The sequence below is a fragment of the Delphinapterus leucas genome, chromosome 14 (genome assembly GCF_059928025.1).
Source record: "Delphinapterus leucas isolate spDelLeu-1000000601 "Yukka" chromosome 14, BTC_Dleu_Yukka2, whole genome shotgun sequence".
Taxonomy (NCBI): Eukaryota; Metazoa; Chordata; class Mammalia; order Artiodactyla; family Monodontidae; genus Delphinapterus; species Delphinapterus leucas.
Window position 1 is genome coordinate 11,164,378 of NC_143142.1, and position 16,733 is coordinate 11,181,110.

Genomic DNA, 16,733 nt, shown 5'->3' on the forward strand with positions numbered 1-16,733 from the left:
AAAACAGGTTGAGAAACATCAGTTAGAGGGAAGAAACTAGAAGCAAAGAGATCAGGTGGTAGGAATAGGGTATAGACAAAGATAATGGTGGTAGCTGGCAAAAGAGAGATGGGTTTTAAACATTTGAAGTATAAAGTAAACAGGACTTGGCATACAATAGGATATGAGAGAAAAGATGAGGGTAGAATTAAAGTTATTTCTAGGGTTTAAGACTTGGGGAAATGTAGATTTGGGCAGAAATGGAGAAGCTTAGAGAGAGGTATTGATAAGAAACTGATTAATTCAGTACGACACAAGTTGAGTTTGTTAGAAGGCTAAAAAGTCCAAATTAAAAAGTCCAATAGCGAGTTGGAAACAAGGTATTTGGGATTCTTTTTCGTCTGGCAATTATTATTTTTATTCTAGTGTCATGTATTTGGAAGAAGTCCGAAGCTAAGGGGGCAATTAGTGCCAATAAAAGCTATAGAAGATAATTATTCCCAAAAATGATAGAAACCACATTCATAACTTCGTAAGTATCAGGTTCTAACCAATGGAGTGAAGAATAACTAACTATACCAAGGTTTATTTCTTAAGAGTCTAGATTTTTTTCTTTGTTTAGTCTTATTCCAGAGCTGCCTCAGTGAAAATGTTCAAAGGTATTTTTCTTCTATTTACAAAAGTAATAAAAGAACATTGAAAAAAGACAAATATAGAAAAATACTGAGTAGTGAAAAGTGCTTGATAATCCCATCCCACCCACTTTCTACCCTGAGACAGTCACCATTAATTTGGCAGATATATTTCCAGATTTTTTCAGGTATGCATGTATACACACGTACAGCTTATATATTATATATAACTTTAACTTTACAAAAATAAGATTACATTAGTACCAGTGGGTTTATTTGATTTGCAAGCAATAGAAACAAATTCTGGCTGATGTAGCATGCAAAGGAATTTATTGGAAGGATATGGGCTGAAGACCCATAGCTGGAAAAGATGAAGAATCAAGCTGGGAAAGCAACTTCCGTGACCTAGAGGGCAAGAGCTAATGGACATTCCTCAAGACCTTGCCATTTGGATGTACCTCCTCCAGCCGTGTTTCATCTTTGTATCATTTCTGCTTAAGACTCAAATTCCTAGGAGAGATAGAACGTGATTAGGTAATGTGCTTATTCCCTTACTCAATAGTGTTTCTGATTCCAGATAGGGTGGAGTAGCTTCTCAAGCAAAAAGAGGAGCGTGTTAACAACAGAAGGGGAAATGGATACTGAACCTACAAAAATGTCCACTATACTGTTTCATAACTCTCTTCTTTTGTATTTTTTTCATTTATTATCTAGGACATATAACTCTCCCTCATTCTTTTTAACCATCAATAGTATTTGGGTGGGGGGGGTATGGCTATAGAATAATTTATTTAATGAGGTACTTCTTGTTGGATATTTTGTTGAAGTTATGCAATATTACTAACAATGCTACAGAGAACATCTTTGTATACATCTTTTTACATGTATGCAAGTACTTTGTAGGATATAGTATTCTCAGGAGTAGAATTTCTGGGTCAGGGTGTATATACCTAAATTTTTAATAGATATTGCCAAATTGCCCTCTAAGGGTTTATAACTCCCACCAGCAAAGACTACCTATTTTCCTCTACCTTTGCCAAAACTGAGTATTACCAGTCCTTTTTGTTAATGAAAACATTTAAAAGGATCACCGTAGGCTGAGTTGAGCCTCTTCTTCTGTCATCACTACACACAGATGCTCACTATTTTCTAACCAGTTACACAACTAAGACCTGAAGCTAAGAAAGTATTAAATGTCATATGCTAACAACATCTCCACTTAAATTTTGAATTCTAGTTCTTACTCAGTGTTGGTGGGCACGAACACAAACATTTTGATTTGAGTCAGATCACTTGCTTTTAAAGAAGTCAATAGTGCTTCCATTGAAACTTAAATAGAATGCTTGGATCGTCGTTGGGAAGGGTTTATTAGGGAATACACCCTGGTTCCACATCTTATGCAGGAGGTAGGTTCAAATGATGTGTATGGAAATGTGTTTCTTGGCCATGGTGTATGACCATGGCCGTATGTTTTATGTATGTTTCAACCCTAAGCTCACACCCAGCCTGGCGAGACGCTCACTGTATGTGATGTGGGCAGGGGAACGTGAGCCACGTGCCTCTCATCTCACGCTCCCTCCAAGGCGTATATACATGGAATGCACTGGTGGGCAGAATCACCGGTACCATGAAATTTGTTTTTGTGTTTTTGCTCAACTCATTTTATTGAATGTGTATAAGCTAGAAGTACATATGATGTGGCTCTACTGTATATTGTGTCATTTGGACAGATGAAGCAACCATTGCATGGTGTCCAGATAGAGCAGAAGAATTTTCTTCAGAATATAGTATTCCAGACTGAAAAAGCATAAAACAGGAAAACATAAGCCATTCATTTGAACATTTTTAGTGGAAAACATTGAAAATCCAAAAACCTGAGTTTTAGCCTCAGTTCTACTTTATAGAAATTATATGATCTTTTGTTAGCCTCTCAATTCCCAAATGCCTTACTATCATATATAAAAGGGGTAAATCCTAACAATTCTTAACCACTGCATAGGGTTGCAACTAGGATTGAACAAGATATATGAAATCACTTTAAAAATTGAAAGCACATTACACATTATTATGTAGGTACAGCAGTGGGCTCTTAATAAGCTGAATAATGTTTTTATCCCATGGTGTAAAATATTATAGGCAGCTTACCAACTTACATCTCAGCAACTCAGATGTATGAATTAAAGGTAATTAATTAAAGGTAATTTCTATTGCAGTTGTAATAGAAAAACCATTTCAGTATCATGTTTCTGTCACTTTTTAAATAGTTTATAAAATCTAGATTTGTTATTATATGCCAGATATTCACTTCTGAATACAGAAAAATAATAATGACATTTATATATCCCGAAGCATTTTCTTATGGTCTTTTCTTTCATCTTCATAAGAATGGTAGTTCACAATGGGTACTACTGATATTGTCCTCACTTTACACCTGAGGAAACTAAAATGTAGATTTAAGGTCTTGCCCAATGCCATACATAATGAGTCAGCGGAAAAGCTGAAACTGACTCACACCCTGAATTATTTTTCCATTGATTCTCAAACTTTAGTATATATCATAATTACCTGGATGGCATGTTATGAACTCTGGTTTCTTCCAGGTAATTCTGATGCAGGTATTCTTTGGTCAACATCCTGAAGCATTCCATTAAACACAAAGAGAAGCATTCATTTTCTTCTGAAAGTGTTGTTTGCTTTATATGTTTTTAACCCCCCGTGAGTTTCTGGGCTTTGGACAGCTCAGACTCAGTGTGAAATTCTCCATTTAGGAAAATGTGTGAAATGTATAAATGCCCAATATTGGGACTCCTGGTCCTCAGAGATTGAAAATGATAGAGTGATCTAGGAACAGAATCTTCAGCCATTGAAAGGGCTTTCCTTGGTTTTAGTCTCTGAGAAGAGCTCACCATCCTTTGGTGCCACCTAGGGGCCGGTTAGTGATTTTTAAAAGAAGACATTTGATGGTCCAGGTAAGGAAGGAAAAGAAAAACGTGAGAGAGGATTGGGGGAGATCCTCTGGAGGTTATCTTTTACTCCTTATAACAAATGAAATGACATTTATACTTCAGATATTTCCCCACTAGAAAATAAGCCCTTGGTGGGGATGTACTTGTTCAATGCCCCATTCTTAGTGCTTAAAACAGTGCCTGACACATAGGAAGTATTCAACAAATGTTTGTTGAATGAATAAATAAATGAATGATTAACAACTTTGCTCCAGTAACAGATGCTGTGCTGTTTAAAGGACTTCTCTTCAAATGGCTGGAAGGCTCAAATATGCAAGATATTCTCAACCATGCCAGTACACAAATGTTACTGATATCTCTATGAAAATGATCTTGCATTTTCTCCCATAGCAGATGCCATTGGAAAAGAGAGGCACCCTATTGTTCTGATTTAAAGTTCAGCTCAAGGGCTTTCTGCTTTCCTTGCCCTTCTTAACTAGTAGTAATAACACCCTTTTCGGAAATCTTACAGCATAAAATCTTCACCTCTTTTAATATCACTTATCACTTCCAACCTTGCACTTTTTAAAAAAAATTTTACACATAAAACTTATTTCCCTGTATTAATCAAGCTTCTTTTGTTTGCGTGTTACTAAAATTTATTTGAGCTGGCTTAAACCAAAACCAGGGGGTTTGCTACAGAGATATAGGAATGTTTCATAAAACCCAGTAGCAGTCATACAGCTGGACCTACAAGGAGAGCTTAGAACCAGTCAGGAACTTGGGCATCAGTATATTCCCTGCACTTCTTTCTTTTTCGTTCTTCTTGCTCTGAAGCCCAGCTTTCTCTAATCCTCAGCCCTCATAGCAACGGGTGGCTACCACATATGTCGTTTTTATGTGCCCCTCAATTCTAGCCACATGGAGATTAACTGTCCCTGAATCCAAATTCCCAGGAGAGAAGATAGATTGATTCAGTTTGCTGTGAGCTGAGGATATACTTCAATAAATGTCTATTACAGTTCCCTGTTAAACAGAATGTTAGCAAGTTGAGCACCGAGTGATGGCTTAGTAAATATTTTTATGTACCCAGAGCGCGCATGGTTCAGATCTTTGATATAGTGCCATTTAGGAAATATTCTTGAACTGGGGAATGAAAAAATTTCACCCAACTTCCTCCCTCTTTTTTTTTTTCTGGTTTCCTTTCTTTCCCCCTTCGACAAAAGAGAGAGAAAGACATGAGTAAAACTGGGAGGAACAGAATGATTAGATCTAGAAATGACCAAACAGACGGTAATGGAAAAGATGAAAGCGGAGAGATCTCATCTGCTTTTTCCCAGTGAGCCCTGACCTCTGAGATTCTGAAAAATAGATAGTTGGCCTACTTCTGATACATGCAAAAACAGGGTGTTTCCCAGAAAACTAGGAACACTGCAGACATTATCAGTTTAATCCAGCGATTCTCAACTCTGACTGCATATTTAGATCCAGCTAGAGAACTCTTAAAACTATTGACATCAGGGTCCCATTCCAGACAGTTATCAGAATTTCAGGTTATAGGACTTAGGCATCTTACGTTTTAAAAGCTTCCTCACATGATTTTAATGGGCAACCAGCCAGGATTGAGAACCGCTGGCCTAACTAAAGAAACACTTATTTAGACCCATGCATAACACATCACCTAATTAAGATTCACAGCAGCCCTGTGAGGTAAGAAGGGGTCAGGTAGAATAACAGTAATCCCATTTTACGGGTAGAGTAGTTGTGGTGGCTGTGAAGTTGCCCAACTTGAAAGTGATGGATCCACATACAGAACCTCTGTCTCCAGAGATTGTTCATCTAGTCTCATTAAGTCATGCTGCCAAACACTAACGGGCTTAATTAAGAGACAGTTAATAGTGCCATTCCTTGGCTTTCCCTCACCGAGTGGTGCCTTCCCTCCAGTTTGTCTCCATTCATCTCTCTCCGTGTATCTTTTCTTCCTGAATGCAGGAACTAAATAAAAAGAGGACACAGAAGGAGATGGAGCATGCCATGCTGATCCGGCACGACGAGTCCACCCGAGAGCTCGAGTACAGGCAGCTGCACACATTACAGAAACTCCGCATGGATCTGATCCGGCTACAGCACCAGACTGAACTGGAAAACCAGCTGGAGTACAATAAGAGGCGAGAAAGGGAACTGCACAGAAAGCATGTCATGGAACTTCGGCAACAGCCAAAAAACTTAAAGGTGGGAGGAAATTTCCCAATTTATGCTCCAGGACACAGCCAGGTTGGATCAATGGTTCCTACACCTGGATGACTGTCAAGAGTCACCTGGGAAACTTCATAAAATTACAAATTTCAGGACCCCACAGCTACTGAATCAGAATCTCCAGAGTCTGGGTATAACAGACTCCTAAAGAGATGTTGCAGGGCAATATGATCTCTCCATTTCTTCTTTGTATCTATGCAATTTCTCTGACCCCTTCATGACCTTCCCTCTCTAAAATTATAACACATGGACTAATAGCAGTCCATGGTTCTAATCCCAGGAAACGAGGAAGTTACCTGACAGGAATGTAGCAGATAAATTGTATCAGTCATGCCAGTCAGAATTGGTTGTAGATACCTTGAGTGCTATTCTGTTGAGAAAGACTCTAAAGCCACATCCACACTTAGTAAGGGAAAGTATGATTTATTAGTGACATCTGTCCTGGGCATGGGAATTGGGAGTGATATGCCAGACATTTATTATCCCTGCACTAGAAATACGGAACTCCTTTGGCCTGCACTACCTCCAGAGAATTTTAGCTGACTGCTAGTTAACAAGCTATATGGACTAAGCCATTGCTATTTGTCAAGGGAGTCACTGTCAATGTTGACAAAGATATAAGGCCAACTTCAACCGCACTGGCCTTCTTCCTCTCTAGCCAGATTCTAACCTGTCTAATTAGTGATCCTTGTCATCAAAACCCCTCCATGTGTTCATGAAATGTACATGTGACTATCAGGCAACCTGATGGAATGCCTTCTGGGCTTATAATAGTAAACCCCACCTCATCCTTGCCAAAATGCATATTTGAGGGCTTCCCTGGTGGCGCAGTGGTTGAGAGTCTGCCTGCCGATGCAGGGGACACGGGTTCGTGTCCCGGTCCGGGAAGATCCCACATGCCGCGGAGCGGCTGGGCCCGTGAGCCATGGCCGCTGAGCCTGTGCGTCCGGAGCCTGTGCTCCGCAACGGGAGAGGCTAAAACAGTGAGAGGCCCGTGTGACGCAAAAAAAAAAAAAAAAAAAAATGCATATTTGATATCGCTACATGCAAGTAGTGGAAATGGGTTATGATATAAAGTATAATCCAGTGTTGCCCTTTATTGATTTTTCAAGGAAACACAGAGCAGTGAGAGATGGCTTATCCATTGCCATCCCCTTTCTTACTTGGAAGTGGAGGAAAACAGTTAAAGGGGGAAGGGGAGGGGCAACAAACAATAGAAGACACTGAAGATTTTGACTAGGAAACCACTGAAATAATGAGCAATCTTTTAACAAACTAAGCTTCATAGTATTCCAGAGTCCTCTTAGAGTTGTGATCTTGTAACAATTCATTTTTAAAAATCTATTTGTAAATTCAAAACTACTTCTGTTCATTTGATATAAAACCAAAGTATTTTAGGGAGGGTGGGAGGGAGGGAGACGCAAGAGGGAAGAGATATGGGAACACATGTATACGTATAAATGATTCATTTTGTTATAAAGCAGAAAGTAACACACCATTGTAAAGCAATTATACTCCAATAAAGATGTTAAACAAACAAAACCCAAAGTATTGGTAAACACCTGTCTGTGACACATGTATTATTTTCGTTATTACTGACTAGTAACGTGGGTCACTGCACCAAAAGACAGTTGGTCTCAGCACCTATATTGTATCATGAGAATGGAAGGCTTCCTGTATTTACTAATGTGTCTTTATTTTCCTTTTGTCACTTTTTCTATACAGGCCATGGAAATGCAAATTAAAAAACAGTTTCAGGACACTTGCAAAGTACAGACCAAACAGTATAAAGCACTCAAGAATCACCAGTTGGAAGTTACTCCAAAGAATGAGCACAAAACAATCTTAAAGACACTGAAAGATGAGCAGACGAGAAAACTTGCCATTTTGGCAGAGCAGTATGAACAGAGTATAAATGAAATGATGGCCTCTCAAGCGGTAAGTGGTTAGGTTCGGTGCCACGGCTTCAAGAGCTTTGGGAATCAAGAAAATTCAAGATCCAGCCTTTTGGTCCCAAGATGATTCTTGCGCACATTTAGGATATTGGTGTTTTTCTGCCCAAAGAACTGAAGGAAATGACGACGCTGAATAAAGCCAAGCCAGAGCGGATACTTGCTGGAGTGTGTCTTATAAGATGGAACTTGAGGAATAACATGCTAAATCAGACCTGTGGCACATAGGGACTTTGAGGGCAAGATGTGATAGATATTGCATGTAATATCATGCTCTCATTCATCAAAGATCACACAACTAATGTCAGGCGCAAATGAATAGACACACAGACACATTCATTAGGTAAACTTTTACTAAACATCTGTGCTCAGCCCTCTGCTGGGCTCAGAGATAGAGTGATGAGCTAGAGAGACGGCAGTGGTCCCTTTCCTCACACTTCTGTCAGTCAAGTAAGGAGGTCAGATAATTAAGCAATAAAAATAAAACATAAAAGTGCTTTGAAGTGGTAGGTGACAGAGGCTATGGGAGGATGAGTAGGAACAACTAGTCTGGTCTAGGGAATGCTTCCCTGCAAGAGCCAAGAAGCATGAAGGAATTTATTGAAGCAAACAGGTTCCATGGAAAAGGGCCTACACACTTTTCCAAAAGATGGATAGTGTACATTTGGGGACTGAAAGAACTTTGATATGAGCCCAAAGTTCAAGGAGGAGGATTGTGGGAGCCCAAAATGGAGACGTCATAAAGGTCTTGGCAGCCAGGGATGGGAGCTTACCTGGTAATTCAGTGAAGATTTCACAAGGAGATGAATTTTAAAGGGTAATAGTTGATCAGACAAGCAGAAATGGAAAAGTTATTCCTGGCAGACGATACAGTATATATGAACACTCAAAGGCCTAAAAGAGGATGGCACGTTTGAGAAACAACGAGTAGTTGATATGGCAGGAGTATAACGGGCAGCTGGTGGATAGTCAGGGGTCAGAGCCTCAAAGCTGGGAGTGTGGACATTATTCTATCAGCAATAGAGAGCTGCTAAAGCCTGTTTTAAGAAGGAAAGTGACAGGATCAGATGTGTGCTATAGAAAGATACTGGCAGTAATGTGGCAAATATAGGTAAGGAGACCTGTTAGGAAGCTATTATAATAGTCCAGGAAAAAAAAAAAAATGAAGGCATGAACTAAGAGAGAACATGCTAATGGAAGTGGTGAGAAGGGAGAGAAGGATTTGATAAATATTTAGGAGTAGTATAGATAGAACTTAGGGACCAATTTGAGAGGTAGGTTTGATAACAGTGGAACAGGTCATGATTTTACCAAGATAGAAAAATGGAAGGAGGGGTGAGTTTGGATGGATGTCTAGAAGATACTTGATTCATTATCTGAGTTCTGTGGGTATCTAGGTAGAGAGGTACAGAGATGGAAATCTGTAGTTCAACAAGGTGTCAGGATTAACATCAAAAAGTTAGTCATTGTTATATAGGGGCAGTTGTAGCTATTCGGAATATCTGAGATCTCCTACGGATAGGAGATAGTATTAAAGAGGAAGAGGACTCAGGACAGAGTTGTGGGCATCAACATTTGAGGGCTGAGTAGAAGGTGGACCAAAGAAGATGAATAGCCAGGGGTCAGAGCCTCAAAAGAGAGTATGTCACAGAAGCCAGAAGCCACAAAAGTTTCTAGTTGATGATTTCACATGTTGCAGAGAAACCATTTGGGCCCAGCAGTGGAGCCATCGTTTGTCACAGACCGTGGAGTGGTGGAAATGGAAGACATTCTAAGTAGATTGAAAACGTGATTATAAAGTGAGATAGAAACTGTAAGTGAGACTGCTTTCCCCAGATTCTTGTCAGTGAAAAAAAGGAGAAAGAGAGCTATAGCTAGAGGAAGAGACAGTTAAAAGAGGTCTTCGATTAATTGGGAAAGGCTTAAACATGCCCTTAGCTGAGGATCGGAGCCAGTGTATTTCATTCATTCATTCATTTATCCAATAAGTATTTATTGAGTGCCTCTACTGTGCCCCAGGCACCCAGGAATACTGTGGTGAATAAGACAGTCATCGATCATGTCTTCATGGAATCTATAGAAGAGTGGAGGAAACAGATGTTGGAGAAGTCTATGTGTAACAGCAGAGCAAGGGCAGTGTGCCCACTGAGTGTAAACCAAGAGAGCTAGGCTGGTCTGGAGAGTCAGGAAAGGCCTCTCAGACACAATGATTATTTAAGCTGCAGTGTAGGGAGCACATTCTAGGCAAAAGGAACTACATTTGTAAAGATGGGAAAGACCATTGCACTTTTAAAGAACTCAAGTCCATTGTGTTTGGAATATAGAGAATGAGGAGGAAACTAACATGAGAATAAGATGAGAGGGGTAAACGGGGACAAGATCATACAGGGGCTTGTAAGCCTTCTTAAGAATTTTGATCTTTATCCTAAAGGCAGTGAGAAGCCATTGAAGAGTATTAAGGAGGAGACTGACATCAAATTTGCATTTTTGAGTGATCACTCTGGAGACACGTGGAGAATGGCCTGGGAGATGACAAGCGTGGGTGTAAGGCAATCATTTATAAGGTTGCTGTCTTTACCTGGGTGTGAGGGAGTGGTGGCCAGACTTGAGAGGGGACAGTCAGGATGAAGCAGAAAGTGACTCAGTTTGAGAGCTAGGCAGGAGGTGGAACTAGGAGCATTTAGTAACAGACTGAACGGGAGAATGAGATGGTGAGGATGACTCCCAGTCTCTAGTTTGAGCAAAATGGTAGATGGTGCCATTTATCTATATGGTAAAAAAGGAATTGGAGATTGGGAAAGTGGGAAGGGAAATGTGGTTAGTTAATATTAATCACGTTGAGCTTGAGGCTGGGAAATATCCAGATGCAGATACCTCGTGTAGAGTGGATAAGCTAGTCTGGACCTCAGAAGAGAAGTCTGAAATAGAGGTGTAGATGTGGGAGTCATTTGCATAAAGATGGTAATTGAAGCCTTTGGAATAGATGAGATTCCTTAGGAAGGGCAGTTAGAGGGAGAAGAGCGCCCATGACAAAGTCCTGAGGAACACCCACATGTAATGGCCCAATAAGGTAGGGAGTAGCTGGAAAGGAGGAGAGGGAGGGAAAAACCGAAAGGGTGTGGTGTCTCAGAAAACTAGAGAGTTCTGGAAGGAAGGGGCAGTCCACAATATCAGATGTCGCTGGGAGGACAGGCAAGATAAGGACCCCTCCAGGGTGGTCATCAGTGACCCTCCTGTGAGCAATAGAAGGGGAGGTGTAGGAACAGAATGAGGAGTGCAGACAGGGGTTAAAGGTAAGGAGAAGGGGACAGAGTTGGTAGGGACGTAAAGGTTGATGGGATTTTGGTTTTGTTCATGTTTGTATTCTCAGCATCTGCTACAATGCCCGGCATACAACAGGTGCTCAGTGAATGTTTGTTATATAAGATGCGAGAGAACAGGATCAGGAGTATAGGTTCATGATTGCTCTTGAATAAAAGGAAAGAAATAACCCTTCCTTCTGAGGCAGGGAGGAGATAAAAGTACAGATGATAATTACGGCAGTCCTTTACTGCCCGCTTACCACGTGCCAGGCACTGTTGAATTTTATGTGTTATTTCATTTTTGTGAAACCCCTTTGACCTTTGAAGTAGTTACTTTTTTTGTTTGTTTGTTTTTGCGGTATGCGGGCCTCTCACTGTTGTGGACTCTCCCGTTGCGGAGCACAGGCTCCGGACACACAGGCTCAGCGGCCATGGCTCACAGGCCCAGCCACTCCGCGGCATGTGGGATCTTCCCGGACCGGGGCACGAACCCGTGTCCCCTGCATCAGCAGGCGGACTCTCAACCACTGCGCCACCAGGAAAGCCCTGAAGTAGTTACTTTTTTAACCCTAATTTACCTGTGAGGAAACTGAGGTTTATTGAAGTCAAGTCACTTGCTTAGGGCAAGGGTTGGCAAACTTTTTCTGTAAAGGGGCAGGTGGTAAATATTTTAGGCTTTGTGGACCAACAGAGTCTCTGTCACAACTACTCAACTCAGCTATTGTAGTACAAAAGCAGTCATAGATAATATATAAATGAATGAGCGTGTCTGTGTTCCAGGCAAACTTCATTTACAAAAATAGGCAGCAAGCCAGATTTGACTCTTGGTCCATGGTGTACCAGCTCTTGACTTAGAGGGTCACTTAGTGGTACGTAGCTAGTGGTGGACCTACGATTTGAACCCTGTTTGGGGAGACCCTGTAAGCCTATATGCCTGGCCACTACTACATTATGCTGCTTCTGTCACATCCTTTTCTTGCGTTTAATCCAATAGAGGGAACAGACATGATATTTACCTATACTTTTATAAAACTTTTTAATGGATTTGGTATGTGCAACTTTGGGGGGTGATGAATACCAAATACTGGAATATCCCCTGATTTCTAGACTGGCACTTCTTTACAGTCAGAGCTGGTACAGAATAACACAGTTACTGACATTAATAATAGAATGCCAGAAATAAGAGAAGATGGGGGTGTTTTCAGTGGTCTAAATTGCCTGTAGAATGAGCCTCTCACCTACTTGGCCAGGGCTCATAACAATTAACCAAGCCAAGTAGAAAAGAATAGACTTTCATTCCCTTTATTGGTAAGAAACCTCCCATATCAAGAGGGAATCGATAGCAATCTCCTTGGGAGCCAGTAATCCCTTTGGCATTTATCTGTGAAGCTGTTGCTGCTGCAGACTGGCTGTTCATTGTGTCTAGTGTCTCTTCTCCCTTCACCTCTCATTGGGAAATGAGAAGAGCAGCATCCTCTCTAGTGGATTTTAGTGAAAGCTGGTTAGGGCTAATTATTAGAAAGTACCTTGGAAATATGATTCCATTATTTATTTTGTGTTCATTTGACATAGTATATTTCTCCAAAGCACTAAATAAGACACTATGCAAATAACTTTCTAAAACTATTCTAATAACATTTCAAAAAGTCATAACTATCGAGATATTAAGAAATGTTATTGTCACAAATTGTACAGAAGAGGGAAAGCAGCCTAAGGTGGAGAATAGGTATCTTGGCAAAGTGGCCTCAATGGAAACATGCAGATATACTCAGGGTAGACAGACTAATTCAAGGGTTCTAATCTCATAGTTCCCAGCTGAACTGAGGGCCTGCTAAATCTAGACCAAACCAAGTCTGGTGGGACAGGAGGGTCTTCATCCCTGAACACAGTCCTGCTAATGGCCCTAAATCTTCAACTGTGCTCATTGAAAGGCTGGCATTTCTGCTGGCTGGCTTGGTCCATCCCCCACACAGGATCAGTATCCTGGTGTGTAATACAAAGTACAGGTGCTACAGGGAGCAAGGGAAAAACTTTATCTGGATTTCACTGCTTCAAACCAGAATACACCCCGTAAGATTATCAAGGCTACCTTCTGTGGGGAAGAAATTTTGAACCACTTGAGTTTTAGATGGCTGGCCATAAGGGTAAAGTAAAGCCAATGTTATAGGGACCAACTTTACTTGCTAGGAGCGTAATGGTACTGTGGTATTCCTCAAATGTTATGGAGATTGGACTCATTTTTTTTAGCGCTAAGGATATCTAAATGTATAATGGTTTGGGGGTTAAAGATATGTAAATATGGAAATGGTTAGTCAAAATAATGATAACACCAGCTATTTACTGACCCTTTGGTATACATCAAGAACTATGCCTGGGATTTTATATGAATTCTTTCATTTAATTCTCATACCAGTCTTAGACAATAGGAACTATTGTTATTTTCTTGAGATGAAGAAAATGAGACTTGGAGATGTTAATTAACTTGCCGAGGTAACACACCTAAGTGAATGGTGGGGCTGGAATTCCAGCTCAGGAGTCTGCCTCCAAAGCCCACAGGCTTAATTACCGGAGTGTGGAGCCTTCCTGACTCCTGCTAGTGTGGTTTTAAGAAAACCAGGTTTCCTTAAGAATGTTTTTGTTTTCTTAAGAAAGAATGTTTTAAGAAAAGGAAGTGTTTTTAGAACTTTGTAGCCCATTGGGCAGAATGTACTATTTTTGATTCCTAACTCTGAAAGTACCCCCCACCGGGCATCTGTTTTTCTGAGAGACCTGTTTCAGCCCAAACAAGGAAGCATCTTCCAGTAATCACCAAGTTCTGTAAGGTAGGAGCGAATCACAGTATATGTCTTCTGTACCCGCAGTTACGGCTAGATGAGGCTCAAGAAGCAGAATGCCAGGCCTTGAGGCTACAGCTCCAGCAAGAAATGGAGCTGCTCAATGCCTACCAGAGCAAAATCAAGATGCAGACAGAGGCACAGCATGAACGTGAGCTCCAGAAGCTAGAGCAGAGGGTGTCTCTGCGCAGAGCACATCTTGAGCAGAAGGTATGAGCGTGTTGTCAAGGGTCCTGTACCGCTGGGTAGAGGACGGGCGTGGCTCTGCCTGTGTACCGGGCGATTTAACAAAGGCGCTGTTCCCCTCATACCTGCTTTGATACTCCTAGTGCCCTGAGAGGTAGGCATAGTCCCCATTCCACAGACAGGACACTGAGGCTCAAAAGGCTTAATTAAGTTACTTGCATAAATCTGATCCCACAGCCTAAAGTTCTCTCTATTATATTACTCTGCTCGGAAACCTTCCACCTTCATGGGTTACTGGGTAGTTGATTTGACGTATGAAAGGTACTGTGAGTTGATAGCGTGGCCCCTAAATGTCGTGAGGCTAAATACAGATTTGGTTTTTATTCTCAGCTATTTCTAAACCAAAAGAAATCACCAGCAGGGCTCTTTAAAAAAAATTAAAATGAAGAGAGGCTGATATTGCCATACATAATAAATGTTATCAGAATTGAAATATTCATTGCTTTAGATATTGCTGAGGAATATGAAGTAGAAAAGATGTCATAAAGCATCTCAGAGCTGTTAAGCATGTATTTGCTTAACCAGTTATTCGTGCTTTCTTCTGGTAGTTCCCAGAGATCAACGTGAGAGACTATTTTCCTGCTCTAGAACTAAATTGCTAATGACCCAGGGGGCTTTGGGCTCTCTCTGGGAAAGCAGCACAACTTAATTGTGCTTGAGTGTCTTTTAGCTTCTCCCGAGCCATCTCCTGCTGAGACAGGACAGTGACCTAGATCGGCCCAGCTGCTTGGCTTGCTAGAATGGCAGTGCTGGCCCCAGGTGGCCCCAAACATTTTTATTCTTGTGAGAAAGTTTTAAATGTGATGGATTAGACACACAACATTTATCACAGGACTCTCCCAGCCTGCCCCAGACTAGTTTACTCTTAGTTCCTGTGTGTGTCATCTGTGTGCATGTTATGTGTATATATATGCCTGTTGGGAACTCCTTTCCATTAAGAACTGTTCATTGTGCTTATTTCAGATTGAAGAAGAGCTGGCTGCCCTTCAGAAGGAACGCAGCGAGAGAATAAAGTACCTATTGGAAAGGCAAGAGCGAGAGATTGAAACTTTTGACATGGAGAGCCTCAGAATGGGATTTGGGAATTTGGTTACATTAGATTTTCCTAAGGAGGACTATAGATGAGATTAAATTTTTTTGCCATTTACAAAAAAAAAAAAAAAAAGAAAGAAAACAAAAAATTCAGACCCTGCAAAACCACATTCCCCATTTTAACGGGCGTTGCTCTCACTCTCTCTCTCTCTCTTACTCTTACTGACATCGTGTCGGACTAGTGCCTGTTTATTCTTACTCCATCAGGGGCCCCCTTCCTCCCCCCTCCCGTGTCAATTTTCAGTGCTGGCTGAAACCTGGCCATCTCTTCTATTCATAGTACACGTCACAGTATCGATGTGATTCAAAATGTTTCAGTGAAAACTTTGGAGACAGTTTTAACAAAACCGATAAACCAACAACAACAAAAAAGTGGATGTATATTGCTTTAAGCAATCATTACCACCAATCTGTGAAAGTAAAGCAAAAAAAAAAAATAATAATAATAATAAATGCCAAGGGGGAGAGAGACACAATATCCGCAGCCTTACACCTTAACTAGCTGCTGCATTATTTTATTTTATTTTATTTTTTTGGTATTTATTCATCAGGAATTAAAAAAAAACAAAGTTTTATTAAAGATTGAAAATTTGATACATTTTACAGAAACTAATTGTGATGTACATATCAGTGGTGACATATTAATACTTTTTTGGGGAATGGGGGGTGGGTGGGGGGAAGAGATCTTGTGATTTTTAAGAACCTGCTGGCAAGAGTTTAACTTGTCTTGAGCATATTCTGATTGTATCATAATCATTTTCTGCTGTTGCAGAGGATGTGAATACACTTAAGGAGCTCACAGAATCCCAGTAGCACAAATTGGGCTTTGGCAAATCGTGTATTTTGTGTATAGAAGGAATTTAAGGAGAGGTATTACTTATTTTCATATTGTATTTTAACTGTTTCTCTGATCAAATTTTTTTACTCCCTCCTCCCAGTCCTCCCCACCTCCCTCCTTTTCCAATTCAGTACTTGGAGTTCAACACTGTCTCTCAATCAGATCATCTTGATCTTTTTTCTTTATTTCCCTGCCCCTCCCTAAGTCCCATATCTTGGTCATAAATATTGCATTATTCACACTTTCAAACTGTGTATTTTCTTACAATAAAAAATGATGGAAAAAAAAAGGCTTTACTTCTTTTGCATGCACTTTAAAAAACAAAACATTTTTCAGGTTCCAAGGAAGAGCATGATAACTGTCAGAGCTTTTAATTATATTTGTAAATAAAAGTGTTCATCACATTGCCTTGCTGTGTTATTGTAGCAGGAAGTTTCCCTTCTAGGTTCATCAACTCCTAATGCAGAGGGAGAGCTGCCCTCCAGAAGCTGTTCTCCATGGCCCCTCAAGAAGAACCATTCAAGATTTTCAGGTAAAGCCGCATCTTCCAAGTTCTGCAGGGCTGAAGATGGGGTTGCACTGTCTGAAGTGGTCAACTGCACCTTTTTACCCTTAAGAATAGAAGGTGGCACATGTGTGCACGTGCACACACACACG

At 40.6% G+C, this 16,733-nt stretch overlaps 1 protein-coding gene across 3 annotated transcripts in view; it reads left to right on the top strand.

Annotated features, from left to right (window-relative positions):
- Window positions 1–16,480, top strand: part of TAOK3 (TAO kinase 3) — a 186,428-nt gene extending 169,948 nt beyond the window's left edge. For all 3 annotated transcript variants that reach the window (XM_022598028.3, XM_022598027.3, XM_089894505.1), the window contains 4 exons: window positions 5,549–5,788; window positions 7,538–7,750; window positions 13,928–14,110; window positions 15,110–16,480. In XM_022598028.3, coding sequence (XP_022453736.1) covers window positions 5,549–5,788; window positions 7,538–7,750; window positions 13,928–14,110; window positions 15,110–15,271 — 798 coding nt within the window. In that variant the 3' untranslated portion in view covers window positions 15,272–16,480. The remainder of the gene's footprint in view (window positions 1–5,548; window positions 5,789–7,537; window positions 7,751–13,927; window positions 14,111–15,109) is intronic.
- Window positions 16,481–16,733: the final 253 nt, after the last annotated feature.